The sequence below is a fragment of the Cariama cristata genome, unplaced genomic scaffold (assembly GCF_000690535.1).
Source record: "Cariama cristata isolate BGI_N322 unplaced genomic scaffold, ASM69053v1 scaffold5050, whole genome shotgun sequence".
NCBI lineage: Eukaryota > Metazoa > Chordata > Aves > Cariamiformes > Cariamidae > Cariama > Cariama cristata.
In genome coordinates, this window is record NW_009593979.1 from 1 (window position 1) to 16,823 (window position 16,823).

Genomic DNA, 16,823 nt, shown 5'->3' on the forward strand with positions numbered 1-16,823 from the left:
TTCGGCGGCCTCTCTCTCTCTTGCAGCCACCATTACTTCAAGTACTGCAAGATCTCGGCGCTGGCGCTCCTGAAGATGGTGATGCACGCCAGGTCAGGGGGCAACCTGGAGGTGATGGGGCTCATGCTGGGCAAGGTGGACGGGGAAACCATGATCATCATGGACAGCTTCGCCCTGCCGGTGGAGGGCACCGAGACTCGCGTCAACGCTCAGGCGGCTGCCTACGAGTACATGGCGGCGTACATTGAGAACGCAAAGCAGGTAAGGAGAAGGGCGGAGGGGGCTTCTCTCCCTCCGTGGTGTAACAGCAGATCTTGGAAGCTAATCGTGCGGGAACCTGTTCTGGGGTTTGCAGGCTTCCCTGCCTCCCCTCCTCCCCCAGCGATAAAGTGGCTGGCCCGTTGCCCTGTTTCTTCTCAAACACGGTTCTGTCAGCAGCAGAGAACACAGACTCCTTTAAACATTTTCACACATATATTTCCATGGCTTACAGTAGGTCATCAAATACTAGCTTCTCCTTTCCTTTACAGAAGATTTTCATTGCTCAGGAAGTGTCTTTGTGGCTGCAGCTGGTGGCTTGTGGATGGAACAAGGAGGGAGTGTGTTTCTAAAATAATGGATATCATACACTTTTCTAAAAACAGCATGCAAAATTAAATATAAAACATGTATGTGTCAGAGATGCTTCCTATTTGTAGATCAGGAATATGACATTTATTCTTAACCTTCTTGCCTTTTGAAGTCTTAATGAATAGCCATGCTGCTGATTTCCCTAAAAATAAAGAAGACATGTTTGTGAAGAAAATGCCAGTGAAGGAATAAGTAAGTTTCAGTGCAACTTAATTATTCCTATTTATAACTTGGAAATTTAGATGAACTGGCTCAAATGTCTGTTCGCCCTCTTCGTCACGCACTAAGCCTGACTATGCAGTAACATTCTCGCATGCAGAAGGATAACAGAAATATGAATCTATTCTGTGGCCGATGTAGAAACCAGCACGGCACATCAAAGCTGACATGCTTCTTCCAATACAGGGCAATCCTAATCTATGAATAAGCATTGAAATAACCCTGCCTCTCCAAGCTGAAATAGTTTTGAGGCTCAGTTTACACTTTTGTTTTTCTGTAATCCTGAAAGTATTTTAAACCAGCTAAAATTAGAGGCCCCTTACTTATACGCTGGAGATAACGGAGCAGTATTTGGCTTATTTTGGAGAGTCGTACTTCTATTCACAGCCTTATATACAGTTAGAGTTATTTAAGTAGATGTGAATTAGGCTGGATCATAACATGAGAAAAGAGTAAACAATCCAGAAGTAGGTATATTCTGGGACTTTTTTTAATAATTCATCCCTGTTTATGAGAAAATTTAGGAATAATTTATTTAATCTAGTTCCTTTTAGCTGGAAATTGTTAACGTCATGATGCTGATACTGTTGTTGCAGAAAAGTAGATGACTTGAAAAGATGTCTTTACCTAAAGATAGGCTATCCAGTTCTTAGTATATAGCATAAAATTAGTGTTTTTTATATATAGTTAGTTCATCTTCTGTTTAAAACAGTCCAGGTTTATGCAGGAGTACTCATATGATAGGAAGCGTTTTTCCCAGTTGTTTATATTGTACAGTTTTGTTGATAGTGGCTTTCACAATTTTGAAATTGAACTTGCATGCAAAGATAGTAATGGCTTTACTGGTGCTCTGGCAGAGTTTGCATGCTGGCTGTTCCACATTTGATTCTGGCAAGCAGTTGTTCTGGAATAACTCTTTTTAGTATTAGATTGCAAGTTGATATATTCCCCTGCATAAGCACTTTGCAGATGCCAACGTTCCAGTTCTTTGCCTCTCCGTGGGCAAGATCTGGTGTTAATACAGTCAAAATGTGTTACTTGTCTTTGAAAAATAACACATGTTCTTTAGCGTTTTGTTGGTCTCTCTATTATGAGAGTTGTAAAGAAAATGTAAACATTAGTCACCAATTAAAAAATAAAATAACTGTTCCATTCAGTAGGCAGTTTGTGCGTTCTGTCTCATCTTAACATTTTTCTGATTTAACTTTCCTGACATAGTCAGTATTTGGCAAAGCCAAGCAGGTGATGCGTCCAAACACGCAATTCTCAGTTAAGAACTGGCATATAGGGTCGCACCAAAATTACTGAACTAAGTATGGAGCAGACAGTAAGCAATTGCTGAGAAGAGGATTACAAAATTAGGTGTGATGGGTGTTTGTTTTCCTGTTTTGTTTTTTGTTGTTGTTTTCTTTGTTTTTCTTTAGTATTTGTAGAGATAGCCAGTATTATTATTTGGAATTCCTATTTTGAGTTTTTCTGATCCTGAAAATCTCAAAAATTCTTCTTTTGGCTTTCAGAGCATGCTCTGGCAATAATTTTTGTCACTTCTGGTGTTGGAAAACATGCCTCAAGTTATTTAGTAAACCTACCAATAATCTCTCTATATGCCTCTGAAATGTGTTACTGTACAACATACCATACACGATACGAGATGATACATACTTATGTCATATCCACCCTAAGAAATTTCTTATCCACGCTGAGGAGTCCCAGCTTACTTGCCATCTCACCACGCAGAATCTCTTCTGTACTTCAGCTGTCATTGAAGAAGGAGCTCCTGGCTCCTTGAAGTTCTGTGTTGTGTGGTAGCAGCTGTAACAGAGAATGCGGATACTACAGGTTGTATGGTTTCCAGAAAACAGCTTAGCAAAAGAAGGTGTATGTTTAGTATTTAGTTCAGTAAGTTAGCATCGCGGGCTGCGTGTGTCGTCTGTTTTCTCCTCTCCCTGCGTTGTAGTATGCTGGAACTCCCAAGAGAGGGCAGCTGGTACTTTCGGAATGGGGATTTAACACCGGGTTTGTTTTCCTTCACTGCCGTTAGGTTGGTCGTCTGGAAAATGCAATTGGCTGGTACCACAGTCACCCTGGCTATGGCTGCTGGCTCTCTGGGATCGATGTCAGTACCCAGATGCTTAATCAGCAATTTCAAGAACCCTTTGTAGCAGTGGTTGTAAGTACTGGCTGATAGGTGATAAAACTGCATAGCAAATTATGTTGAGGGGGAATAATTTTTAGATTTCTGTCTAATGTTAACATTCTAGTAGTGTGTGTTTTGCATGGTGGAAATGTTAGATCCAAATTTTAAATTGGTATCCCTCCTTTTGCTTTGCCGGTCACGTACCGGTCAAACTTGCTTTCCGAGGCCATTTTCACTGCATTGTTCCAGGTATGGTAGCCCTATGCAAATCCATACGTTACTCTTAACTTAAAGTTCTACTTGGTACTTTTACCCAAAAAAATGTATTGAGCAATCCGTATTCAACCTCCTGCAATAGAACAAAAATCAATTTCTTTTGTTCTCTTCATTGCTGCTTCTGTCAAAATAGAGCAAAGCATGTTCACAGAGCTCTGTTATTTTGCATCTAAAATGCCTTTTAAATTAAATCAGTGGCATAGTACAAGGTCAAAGACATTAGGAAATCTATCTTTGAAGAAAAAATCTGAAGAAACTCTTTGGGCTCTTCAGGGTCTTCCAGGCCAGATTTCACATTTGAAATCAAAAGTAAACCTTATTTTAGATATTACTTGTATAAGCATTGCTACTGAAGGAAATAAAGGAAAAAAGACTGAAATTAGTCAGAAAGAAGGAGTATAACTCTGATGGAAGACTTACATTAGGAAAGGATAAATGACCTTTAAGAAGTATTTCCACCATGTGAGTTCTGCGTTATGACATAATTTCACAGATTCAGAACACTTTCCTTGGGGCTACTTTTTTCCTTTTTTTTTTCCCCCCTTCTTTTTTTAATTGCTTTTAAAAGGAAACAGGGCATTAGTACATATGTTAGCAAGGAGATTCCTTCATTAGTTTCCTGTATTTTCCACCAAAATGCAACAGATCCCATAATACTTTTTCTTACCTCTAGTGGTTATAAGATTAAAATGCAGATTCTTATTATGGTTTATTGATTGCTTTTAAGTGCAATTTCTTTAAAATATTTGGGAAATAAGGAAAATTAGTTTGAAAAAATGATTTGAAGAGGGCTGTTGATATTCCCATCTTTTTAGAGGGTCTCATACCAACAGATGCTAACTGAAAAAGTACTGTTTCTGACCGAACTAATACAATTTGCACTAGTTATGTTTCTGAAATACAATTACTGTAAAGTTAATTTGTGCCTGTAGTAGTTTATGAAATGCATATAACAAGCATTACCTGTATTTCTATAGATTGATCCAACAAGAACAATATCTGCAGGAAAAGTGAATCTTGGAGCATTTAGGACATATCCTAAGGTAAGTAAATCTAGTGTGACATCACTAAACTGTCTTTAAATAAGTAATAGATTAGTTCTAAAGATTACTGCTCTTTGATCATTTGACAGTTTGATCTGCTGTGCTGTACTGTATGTCATTGTTCATTCTAAAAGAAAGACGTGCTGATATACTGGTTATTGTCTGTCTTTGGATATTGATTACGTTTACAAAGGTTGACTTCTAGTTTGTTTTTTGTAGATTTGTGGCAATGTTAAATCAAATAGACTGTCTAGAGAGTGGAACTGTCCAAAAATTATATAGCTCCCTATAGCCATTTTTAAATGGATATCATTGTAGGTAGCATTCATGAAAACAGATTTATGTTAATTCTCCTCTATCATTTTTTAGACCTAAACTCAAATGTTCATAGCATGGTTAATATGTTGTAATCTGCTTTTCGTTTTAGAAAAGGAAGATTCAGAACTATCTACTTAACTCTTTCAAATAAATATTATGAATCTTCACAAAATAATGTACAAAAAACCAAGTTAATTAAACAACATGGGAGGGTTAGGCTAAAAAATAGAAAATCACATAAATATTGGAGATCTAGAACTCCAAGTGCAGTCTTTCATTTATGCTTCTGGCAGAGGTATAACTGGGCTATTTAATTTCAATCGAATAAAGTTCAGGTATATCCTTCAAATTTCCAGTTATTATTGATTCATCAGGAAGTTCAGGCAGACACCCAGTAAAACTGTAATTCACAAAAAGGTTTGTGAGAGGTTCCCAGCTGCATTGAAGCATTATTTTTGTGTTGACAAATATACGAGAGATTTTCTTACAACACTTGGTGATTCAGGAGACTATTCACTTCTGTATGCAAAACCGCTTCCTAAATACTTGGAGAATTTTGAGCAGGGAGAAGAATCCTGCACCTGAAAACCAAATCGTATATAGAAAGTGCATGTTAGAAGCGTATTTTTAGGGAGTGCTCCCAGCGGTCTGCAGACATTTCTTGCCTAGTCAGTAGCTGTGAGTGGCACCGTCTTGGCTAAATAAGTAACCGAAGTTTTAGGTATCCCTAAGGCATATGCAAGGCATGGATGTTTCCACCATCTTCTCATGCCTCCTATCTTCCCTCAAACCAGGATTGAAATCACTTCCAAGAATAGGTAGAGAAATACTATCTTAGAAGCAGCTTGCTCTTTCTTAGATCTAAGATCTAATCGTAGCTTGCCATCTTGTTTGAAAAATCTCAACTGTGACCAGTAGTTTGCTTCCAACATGCTTTTTGATAGACCTGCAAATGTAGTGACTGCTAATAAAGCCAAATGTAAATCTGAGATCCAGGAAAATTCTGAATTTCAGGCTACCGGGCAAAATTTCATTTTCCCTAGGAAAAATTAAGTAGAAAGGCATAAACTAGAATTTTTGTGAAGTGCTTTCAAAGAGTTGAGGCATTTAAAAAAGTCCCGAAATCACTGTGTCATCTTTGCACTTTGTTGAATTTTTAGGGCTATAAACCTCCAGATGAAGGTCCCTCTGAATACCAGACTATTCCACTTAATAAAATAGAAGACTTTGGTGTACATTGTAAACAGTAAGTAACATCAAAACTAACTGTAGCACAAGTTCTCTACCTTTGTGTTTAGGTTAGTGATTCAGTACAGAAAAGTACATTTCTTGGAATGTTTCAAATCTTGAAGTTCTTTGTTGCTCTAGCACTGTTGGTTATGTGAAAAAGCGTTACTGTCAGTTATCAGGAGATATTTTAAAGGAGAACTGTTATAAAACTGAAGACGAACCTGGTTAAAAGCTTTAGCAGTTGATTCCTGAACACCTTTAAGCAGTGGTGCTTCCTTAGGGCAGGGAGGAAAGGGTCAGATGCAGATTTAGCAGCAGGACTAGGGAGACTGTAATCTGTCTGCTCTTCTGAGTAGTGGCAAGGGCTCTGCATCTCTGTCCTACATCACTGGGCGCGTTAAGATTGTTTCTGTCTTTGGTAGGATTGGAAGGTGGAGCTGCCTCAAAGATAACATCAGCCACAGGAAGAATTACTGCTTTTTCTCTCCTGCTAGTTTACTTTCCATGAATTAAAAAGGTAGTTTAGCTTTAACCATTCTTTCTTTGTTCTATCCCCAGCCACATATTTTTCACTTCATACCTACATTTACTTGTTTGGCAAGGCACTTGTTTTGCCACCTCAGTCCCCTGATCTGATCCAGCTTATGGGAGCACACATGTTCTTGCTGGTTAAGCTAAGGCAGGGTGGAAAGTAGAGACAGATGTGGGAGACATGGTGTTTGCAAAGAACAGCTAAGGAAAGATGGGTCCACTTCTTTCAATTCTACCTTCAGATGTTTGACGAGCACTACAGCTTAAGCATCTGAGTACAGAGAATTTGAAAATCTCATTGACACCAGCGTGTCCTGTAGGCTGTTGCGTAGTTTTTTCGCGGTTTTGGTGCATGGATATCTGTTCTTCCGTGCATTTATAGTTGCATGCAGAGGCTGACCCTGAAGAGATGAAGAAATTAAAACTATTGAAATTGGTCTTCCTATCCAATTTGAGAAAATACCCTCAACAGTAGCTACGTAGAAATCTTCGTAGAACTGTAATGTTCCTATCATTTCAGACTAGTCCTTGTAAGTCTGCCATTGGTCATAAACCCATGCGTTTAAGCATGAAAGGAGAACAGGTTTTATCCTTTCTATTTTAGAGGTGGTCAATTTGGGAGAGTTCATTTGGTGTTTTTTTTGAAGTTGGAAGGGCTTAATAGTTATCGTTACAATCTCCATCTCAGGAAGTTGGCTTTTTGTACAAGCCATTTCTTTCCACCCAAACCAAGAAAATTATTTTCCAGACTTTCCTAGGAGGAAATAGCAGTTAGTAAGGAGAGGGAATTAAAACTGAAAATTTGTCACATTACTGATAATATAAAAGACCAGAGTGGTGGTGTCCTCTCAGTAGTTTGGGTAGCCTGACTAAGAATTTAAAGTTTAGGGAACTCAAATGATCATAGAATCATTTAGGTTGGAAAAGACCTTTAAGACCATCCAGTCCAACCATAAACCTAGCACTGCCAAGTCCACCACTAAACCATGTCACCAAGCATCACATCTACACGTCTTTTAAATACCTCCAGGGATGGGGACTCCACCACTTCTCTGGGCAGCCTATTCCAGTGCTTGACAACGACAACCCTTTCAGTGAAGAAATTCTTCCTAATATCCAATCTAAACCTCCCCTGGCACAACTGGAGGCCATTTGTTCTTGTCCTATCACTAGTCACTTGGGAGAAGAGACCGACCCCACCTGGCTACACCCTCCTTTCAGGTCGTATTAGAGAGTGATCAGGTCTCCCCTCAGCCTCCTTTTCTCCAGGCTGAACAACCCCAGTTCCCTCAGCTGCTCCTTGTAAGACTTGTGCTCCAGACCCTTAATGATCTGGTCTGTTTGGAATGCCAGTGACTACTCTTTGCTTCGTAGTAGCCATCTGGATAATCTTCGTCAAACTTCTCTGCTTTAATTGGTGTTCAATGCCCAATGTGAAACTGCTACCATTTAATCTTTTTAAGTAAGTTTATTAAGCTATAACAACTTGGATTTCTAATTTTTAGTCTGCCGCACATCTCTTTGAAGAACTGACTTACTACTTCACTTTTGCTTAGCATATGTGAAATAAGGGTATTTGTTACACATCTCTTTGAAGAACTGACTTAGTACTTCATTTTTTCTTAGCATATGTGAAATAAGGGTATTTGTTCTATCACAGAAATATTAGTGTGTGGCATGTTGGTACATTTTAAAGCGTTATCTCAGATGGAATTTCTTACAGAAATGTGTTGATACATTTTAAAGCGTTGTTATCTCAGATGGAATTTCTTACAGAAATGCCAAGCAAAATAACTTTCCAGAGAAACAGAGAGATAGTCGGACTATTGAGAACCTGCTCAAGAATTTCCTGATCAAAATAAAGTTTAATATAGCTCCTCAATGTTGCTGTAATTCACCTACACTAATGACTTTGCATAGCTCAGCTTTCTACCTGCTTTATCATCTCTTGTGAATTCTGTAGCACCACTAAAGCCTGGCTTTCAAAACAAGTGTGGTAGAACATAAGATTGTTTGCCTATTTGCAACATTTACTGCTGTCAAACATTCCCAATTGAATTTGAAGTGATACATGCAAACCTGCCATCATCTGTAAGTAACAATTATTATTACGGAACAGGGCATCGTTGCATTGCCCAAGAGGTTGTTCAGAGAATATTTAAAAAACCCTTACGATCTCATGAAATAGAACACAGCAGTATGTGTGGGGATGATGTATACCTATTAAAGCTATATATTGAATACTTACAGAAGATCTTTTAGAGTTAGAATTGGAACTGGGGGTAACTATTTTATTGTTCAATGCTTTGAATTTTTGAAGATATTTACCATTGATAAGGATTTTTTGAGATGCATTTACTTCGGGTGTCACAGCCAGACAAGACATGTTTAGATGGAAGCTTATTTTATTTGCATGCTTGTTTTTAAAGGTATTATGCTCTAGAAGTCTCATACTTTAAATCATCTTTGGATCGTAAGTTGCTTGAGCTTTTGTGGAACAAGTACTGGGTGAACACTCTCAGTTCTTCTAGTTTGCTTACTGTAAGTACCACAGTATGCTATGATAATGCGTATACTAATTCATTAGTGCTGAAAGCCAGACCCTCTACTGTAAAATGCTTAATGGGACACTGATAGACATAGATCCCACGTTAAGAATCCATTTGTCAGATTAAACAAGAAGGGAAGGTTTTCCTAATCATAAATACTGAAATGTTCCTTTTATCTGCTCTTTAAAAGTAGAAAGTGGGAATAACTTAGGTTTAATTTTACTGAGTACTCTATATGCTTAGATTTTGTCTTAAACACCTTTTAACCTTGTATCTCTTTACAGCACTGTAATGAACAGTATGCCTTAAATAATGGTATTGAATAAGTAAACACTTGAAAAAAAAAAAAACTCACACTCAAAAACCCCAATGGAACTGTTAAAACAAGGTTGCAACAGAAATACTGCAGGTAGACTTTCAACGTAACAGCTCAGCATCAAAACCTTCCTTCTGCAAAAGCCAATTTTATACCTTTTCTCTTGGTCAAAACCAGCTGAGTTTGACTTAGTCTTTCATAACTTAGGGCACGGGTGGAAAGTACTAAAGAGTGCCCATTTCGGGCTTGAGGTATTGAGCATTTGTCAGATGTTCAGCTTCTGTTCTCTCAACCACCACTCGTGTGCCACTCGTGTTCTGTATCACTTCAGTTGCAGATATAGGTTAAAATGTGCAGTGCTACAGCCATAAAGGCTCTTTTCAGATTTTGTTTGTTTTGTGTAGAAATGCTTGAATTTATAGCTTAGAGTTTAGTATGTTTATTGCCTTCTTTCTCCTAAGAATGCTGACTACACCACTGGCCAAGTCTTTGATTTGTCTGAAAAATTAGAACAGTCAGAAGCTCAGCTTGGAAGGGGCAGTTTCATGCTGGGTTTAGAGACTCATGATAAGAAATCAGAAGACAAACTTGCAAAAGCAACAAGAGACAGGTAAGATAACGCATACTTGTGTTCTTCCCTGTAAAAAGTGGGGTTTTTTTTAAACTTTTATCATCTCTTTAATTGTAACCTACCAAGATCATGGATAAGAATGATTAGATTATAGATAGGAATGAGAGACTCCAAATGTCACTGGTTATTTTTGAAAGTTTAAGAAAATCTTGCCTTTATTAAACCTACAATGGCTTTGTTTCTGGAATAACCTCAGCTCTAGTTTATAGTTTACTAAACAAAAAATCCCCATTAAGTTCCATCAGTATATGGCAAACCAAAAAAGATGTTTTCTGTCAAATGCAAAATGGTAGCGTTGCTAGAAAATAGCACATTTCATGTGGTTAATCAGGTTTAAACTGACAGTAAATAAAATTATTCTATAGAACATGATTATAAGATTTAGTGTAACAGTCCAGTAAATTTAGTTTACACTTGTGTAATACTTTCACTCACTTAAAAATTAAAAACTTGGGTTTTTTCGTATTTCTTAATACATCCTTTTTTCCACAAATGAGGAAGTTTTGGGTTTGGTTTGTTTTGTGGTGCGCTGTGTTTTGTTTTTAAGAATTAGATTATAGACATTCTGGCCTTTCTATTTAGCTACCCTGCCTGATAGCAAATACTTGCTATTATCAGTTAATGAACTTATCATCACTGGTGCACAGCATTATCTCAAAGAAGTTGTAGTGTTTTCCCTTAGTGTTCCTCCTGTGCGTGTTGGTAATCGGTTCTTTTCTCTGTTGAGCTTTGAAGTACAAAAAGTTGCTTCTTACTAATACATCTCTCTCCCAATAGTCTTAAGAATGGTACATGTGCTTAGACTATCTATATAATGTTATAGTCACCATTTTTCCAAGTGAGACCTTTAACAAAGGGTAATAGTATCCAACAAGTCATATATTATCTTGGGCTGTTTGAGAACATTGTATTTGGCAAATTTCAGACTTTGAAAACCAAGAAGTACTGCACTGTACCAGCTAGTACAATCTCAGGTCCATCGGTGGAGAAGACAGGACTAGCCTGCATGCATCTTAGAAGTGTTCCGAGTGAGATGCAATTCCATTTAATAAGGAGCGGTTCTGTAGAATCCCTTGGAACAGACCAAAAATTGAATAAAATCTGGGATGTTCTACTTTTCCGATTTGGAGGTTTTCTGATCCTCTTCCTCATCATTTTATCCTGATACATAGAATAGTTTTGTTGTATTCTCCCTCCCACCACCCTGTTAGCAGGATGTGCCATAGTACAACCTTTACTAAGGAACTGATTTTTGAGATACCGGATGAGCGGTGAGTTTAATGATAGGTAAAAAATCAAAAGACAAAAAGGAGGCCTTGTGGGAAGAGACTGATTTATAAGTAAATTGCTTGATGTGCATCTTGCTCAGTATGATGCAGGTGAACTCAGGCTTTGCCTTATTAAGGAGAGGAGTCAGCTGGTGTTGGACAAGCTTCTATTCCACAGTAAGCAGGGGAGGATACCTGCAAATGTAATACAGTTGTTGCTAGATAGAATCAGAGTTGCTGTTGTGCTCGTGTCTTCTGTGTGTTTGTTCCTTGTTATGGGAGGTTAACAGCTCTTACAAGTTTTCTAACAAACATGATCGAGTTGGAAGGAGGTTGACTTGATAGAAGTTAATACCCATTTGGACTATTTTAGTTGCAGAATACATTTGCAATGGAGTTAAGGCTGTTGCTAACTCACACCAGCCAGGTTAAGTGACACCTCCCAGTTCCTGTAGTGAAACAGTTACAATAGCAATGCTTTAAAGACATGAGAAGGATGGAGTTGCTGACAAGTTTGCTTTGGTTTTGATCCCTGTTTGGTGTAGCATAATACTGACCGCATTATGTTTTCACATTGCTGTCACGTGCTTACAGTTATTCTGAGAAATAACTCCTCTGATCATCCTACTGTATTATTTCTTGCAGCGTTTCTAGAGGTTTTACTTTCCTGTTTTAATTTAGTCATCATCAGTAGTTAGTTTATAAATTGTAAGACTGGAAGGGATCGTTGTTGTCATCGGTTCTGCTTTCCTGTGTAACAGAGGCTACTGTAGTTCCCAAAATGGATTGTAACACTTTTACAGATGCATGTTATTCTTCAACTAATAATCTTTCCTAAGAAAAGAAAAAAGACAGTAAAAGACTTGTGCAGACACCAAGACAGTTGATTCAGTGGCACCGAAATTACTTTCAAGAAATAAGGTTTGCTGAAGGATTATTGGGTGTAGCTGTGTTAGGAAAAACAATACTGTAAGACATTAGCATAAAGGTGCTTGCACTTGGCTATATGATATCTCCTGTTACTGTACATACACATCTCTTCAGAGCTTTTTTCGAAAAGTACATATGCGTTAGCCAAACTGTGCTCCAAGTCGGCTTCCTTTGCCTAGGATTCCTTTATCTATGTAGTAGTACTTTGTCCCTGTTCTCCATGCCTTCAGGGCTGATTCGTCTTTTACGTTTGTATATTCTGTTTTGAGACATTTTCATTTGTTAGTTTGACACTACATCCCCCTAAGCCAGGCACACTGGATGAAACTTGGATCAATAGGAATCCTCTCAGCTGTCTGGGGGTTTTGCACATGTTACGTATTTTGACTAATAACCGATTAGCTCCATAAACTCTTCTTTTATTGTCCTCTGTAAAGTTTCTCGGAAAAGCTGTGGTTACTGTGCGCTACTGGCCTGAGGTTGGTCAAAGGGGATAAGGTAGAGAACAGTGAGAGCCTTCGGGTATTGGTAACAACTGGTAGCTCCATTCCCCCAAGGATTTTTTTTTTTATTAATATTTTTTTGGTTCAGATGACCACAGAGCTCACTTGCTATTGTTAATGTAAGGTGTCCTAAATTGCCAGACAAAGTTTTCTGGAATTGGTCTTTGTGTGTACAGTGCTCGTCAGTTTGCTTTATAAGTAACAAAAAGCTATTGGCAACAATGGCTAAATTGCTGTGTGTGACTTTTCCTTTCTGGACAGTTGTTAAGATTCATGGGGTTATGGGCACCCTGAACTTCCAAAACAGCTGAATATCTTCAAATAAAATGACAGTTCAGTTCAGTGTTTGGCCAACATTGAATTTATGCTTGTTTTTCAGCTGCAAGACCACCATAGAAGCTATACATGGATTGATGTCTCAGGTTATTAAGGATAAACTTTTTAATCAAATTAATATAGCTTGAAGTGCATCACCAGCTGATATGCATCTCCAAAGCAGAAAAAGTCATGGTTTCTTTTGCTCGGACTTGTTCAATTTGGGAAATGAAGCTGGAGTGGAAAATTATTCATTTAATTTGTAGTACTTTAATATTTCCCACCTGTCTGACCAGTTTTAAAGAACAAAATGTTCTGAAATGTAGTGCAACTTTTTGTTCTTTATCATAAAACACAACCGGTTTGGAGAATTGTTCCAAAAGAAAAATAAATGTGACTTACTGGATTTTGCTCTTAGGTATTTATCTCTATTATCCAACTGCAATAAAACAGTTTTGAAAATGAGTGAGTGTTTTGGGGCTTGAATTCTTTGGCAAACATTCATCTTCTCTTACTCTTTTTCTTACTGTTCTGTAGAAAAGTTCTGTCCACTCAGTTAGATTAGGTAGGTAACCTATGCAGTGTAAGAAGTTGCCTTCTCAGATTTTCATTTCTCTGTTTAAAAATTGAAATCCCATTTGCTTATCTTTTAACAACTTATTAAATCTAACGGAGCCTTTCCGGATTTAGTTTTACTGGTCCAGCCAGAAGTGGTTTCTTCTCACAGTGATGTAATATTCATGCCCAATACAACGGTATTGTGCTTGTAGCTTCACACTTATGATGGACATTTTATATTTCTAAATAGTCAGGTAACGACCGGTTCTACAACGAAACTAATAATGTGGTTATATACCATTATTTTTTTCCTGATCACCTTCTATTGCTTGTCACAGTCACTTGTTGCAGGCAAAGGAACAAAATGAAAAATTGTTCTCTCTGAAATACGCATTAGGCTAATTTAGGGCCACAGATACTAAAATGCATTAATCATAATTGCTGGGTTACAACATGGTGCTGCTGCAGAGCTAATCTAAGTTTGTTTTGGAGGCTTTCATACTGCATTTCAGTAATTCAGGATGTTTGGATTTCTTTTAAGTTTTTATCCCTCATCCTGAGTTTCCTGGGGGTTTTGGAATGTTTACTTTTGGGATAATTTATGCTTTATATAAGATGCCATTACGCTTTATACCTTAAGTAACTAATACTCCTTTTCAGCCTTAACTCTGCCTTGATGTGGGTTTTGTTTTTGTTTTGGTCTGGAAATCTTAATAGCTATTACTCACTTGGGGCTTTTCATCCAAATGGATTGCAGTGTATTTGAAGCTAAGATGCAGGTTACACATTGGAAAGTTATCATTCAGCAGGGAAATGCAGATACCTGAAGCAGAGTATTTTGAAGAAGAGTTTTGAAGCAGCAGCATCCAACAGTATAGGAAAAAAAATTAATCGGAGCTAGGAAAGTTGAGATAATTAGAGATGTGCAATTTGCTAGGAGAACAATTTTATGCTTCTTCCAGCATGGCAGTGGTGGCGGGGAGGCAGGAGAAGCAAGCTGTGGTATTTGAACATTCAAAGCTATTAATTTTCTTGGAAATGGCAGTGATAGAATTCTGTACAAGCCAGCACAGTACCTAAGCCTACAGCAGTACCTTCTAAGTTCAAGGAAGACACAGCAAGTGTCCCTGGCCAGTAACTTTTCCTACTTAATTTCTTCCACAGGTAGTTGCAAGACTTTTAAATTTTAGCACACAGCCGTTGTCCCACTCAGTATGTGTTTACACAAAGAAGTATGCTGGTTTTGTGAGATAAATACCTATTAGGAAATATAACCTATGTTGCCACTTTGTAGAATTCTTTTTGCATAACATGATGCAGAAGTTTTGGACATCTTGTATCTACCTGAAATACAAAAGAATAGTTTAATCTCCTACTAGTCTATTTAGCGTATTTAAACTGTGCTCATTTGTGATAGCAATGAGCTGAAATTTCATGCACGTAGACTCAAACTGAATTTTTTTAGAATCATTATCATAGAATCATTATGGTTGGAAGAGACCTCAAAGATCATCAAGTCCAACCGTAGTCACAGTGGGCTTTAAAATACCAAGTTGTTTTATAAACTATCGCAATAGGAATGCTAATCCTTGCATGCTGATGTAAGCAGTTGTCCATTGAGTTACTGTGGTGTTACTTGCTGAGGCTACAGCGTTATAACTCCATTTACAGCCATACATGTAGTGTGGCTATACCTGTGGCCTGTGTAGGATCCTTTCTGCAGTGTTCAGGAACCAAATCAACCGTTTTTAGTGCTAGCCTTATTCCAAAGTCTGCCTTAACTGAGATCAGAATTCCATGCATTAAAGATGATTACCACAAAGGAGTCATCCGGTATGTACACACACGCAGCCAAGCGTGTCCTAAATGATCAAGAGTCATTAAGGGATAGAAAGTGCGCCTTAATTCTAGCAGATAATTTTGAGACTTTACAAATATCAGGAATAAAGGTATTCTTGAGAACAATACAGGTTGTATAGCAACAAATGCACGGATTCCTTCTTCCACATTTGCACCCACTTTTTATTTAGAAATGAGTTTATGCAAATGAGCGGCACATAGCAGGTAATTATTTTGACGGCTAAAGTAATTCAGTACATACTAAAGCACACGCAAATAGGTTCGCTCTGTTTAGATTTTTGAGACAAGCATGCATACAAAAATTCCAAGTGTCTTTCACATTTTAATAAATAAAAATCTAATTCAATGACCACAATTAATTTCTTTATCTAACAGTATTTGCCAACAGATATTAAAATTACAGAATGTTGAAAATGCTGAATTGTGTCTGAACTTTCCTCTTCTGTTTTTCTGGTTTTCTCTTTTTCAAGTTGTCCTCTATGCTCACCTTTCTCATGTATGCAGACTGCATTTTTAAACAATTTATACATTCTAATCTCAACAAAATCCAAAGAAATATATGCGTATTTGTAACAATCAAAAACCAAGGACTAAGCTGTAGGTTTGCCTTTATTGTGCGCAGGCTTTATGAAGAGCCTTTCAGATTTTTTCTGTGATTACCAGGACAGTCAAAGATGCTTCATTGTCCTATCAGATCTCCTTCTCCTTTGAAGGAGATGTTCAGGTGTTTGGGACGAACTGAAATGGCAGTTCCTACAAAGTAATTTTCTTGCCTGAAGATTGAATGGTTGTGCTTCTGTTGCCACATGGAACCAGAAAAAAGATGTAATTTTTCTTGCCTTTTTCAAATTTACTGAATGGAGTAATGCAGCTGTGAGAGACTGGCTTCTGTTCACCAGTTGTCCTGTCTTCCAGCCTACCTGAAATGCAAACAGGCAAGGGAAGGGAAGGGGTTGTGGGCAGCGCCCTGCGGGCTGGCCATCTCCCAACAGCAGCCGTAAACTGCATTTTTGAACAATTTAGACATTCTAATCTCAACAAAATCCAAAGAAATATATGCGTATTTGTAACAATCAAAAACCAAGGACTAAGCTGTAGGTTTGCCTTTATTGTGCGCAGGCTTTATGAAGAGCCTTTCAGATTTTTTCTGTGATTACCAGGACAGTCAAAGATGCTTCATTGTCCTATCAGATCTCCTTCTCCTTTGAAGGAGATGTTCAGGTGTTTGGGACGAACTGAAATGGCAGTTCCTACAAAGTAATTTTCTTGCCTGAAGATTGAATGGTTGTGCTTCTGTTGCCACATGGAACCAGAAAAAAGATGTAATTTTTCTTGCCTTTTTCAAATTTACTGAATGGAGTAATGCAGCTGTGAGAGACTGGCTTCTGTTCACCAGTTGTCCTGTCTTCCAGCCTACCTGAAATGCAAACAGGCAAGGGAAGGGAAGGGGTTGTGGGCAGCGCCCTGCGGGCTGGCCATCTCCCAACAGCAGCCGTAGGAGGGCTGCTC

General features: G+C 38.1%; 1 protein-coding gene across 1 annotated transcript; it reads left to right on the forward strand.

Moving 5' to 3' along the window:
* The first annotated feature begins 28 nt into the window (after positions 1-28).
* Positions 29-13,357, forward strand: COPS5 (COP9 signalosome subunit 5). The gene is made up of 7 exons (XM_009696188.1): positions 29-261; positions 2,891-3,019; positions 4,240-4,305; positions 5,784-5,869; positions 8,814-8,925; positions 9,711-9,859; positions 12,961-13,357. Exons 1-7 carry the CDS (start codon positions 76-78, stop codon positions 13,043-13,045), a joined length of 813 nt encoding a protein of 270 aa, XP_009694490.1. The 5' UTR covers positions 29-75; the 3' UTR covers positions 13,046-13,357.
* The last annotated feature ends 3,466 nt before the right edge of the window (positions 13,358-16,823 follow it).

Coding starts and splice junctions, on each gene's coding strand:
- COPS5 (XM_009696188.1), top strand. CDS start 76: ATGGTGATGCACGCCAGGTCAGGGGGCAACCTGGAGGTGATGGGGCTC. Junction 262..2,890: donor ACATTGAGAACGCAAAGCAG/GTAAGGAGAAGG, acceptor CACTGCCGTTAG/GTTGGTCGTCTGGAAAATGC. Junction 8,926..9,710: donor GTTCTTCTAGTTTGCTTACT/GTAAGTACCACA, acceptor CTTTCTCCTAAG/AATGCTGACTACACCACTGG.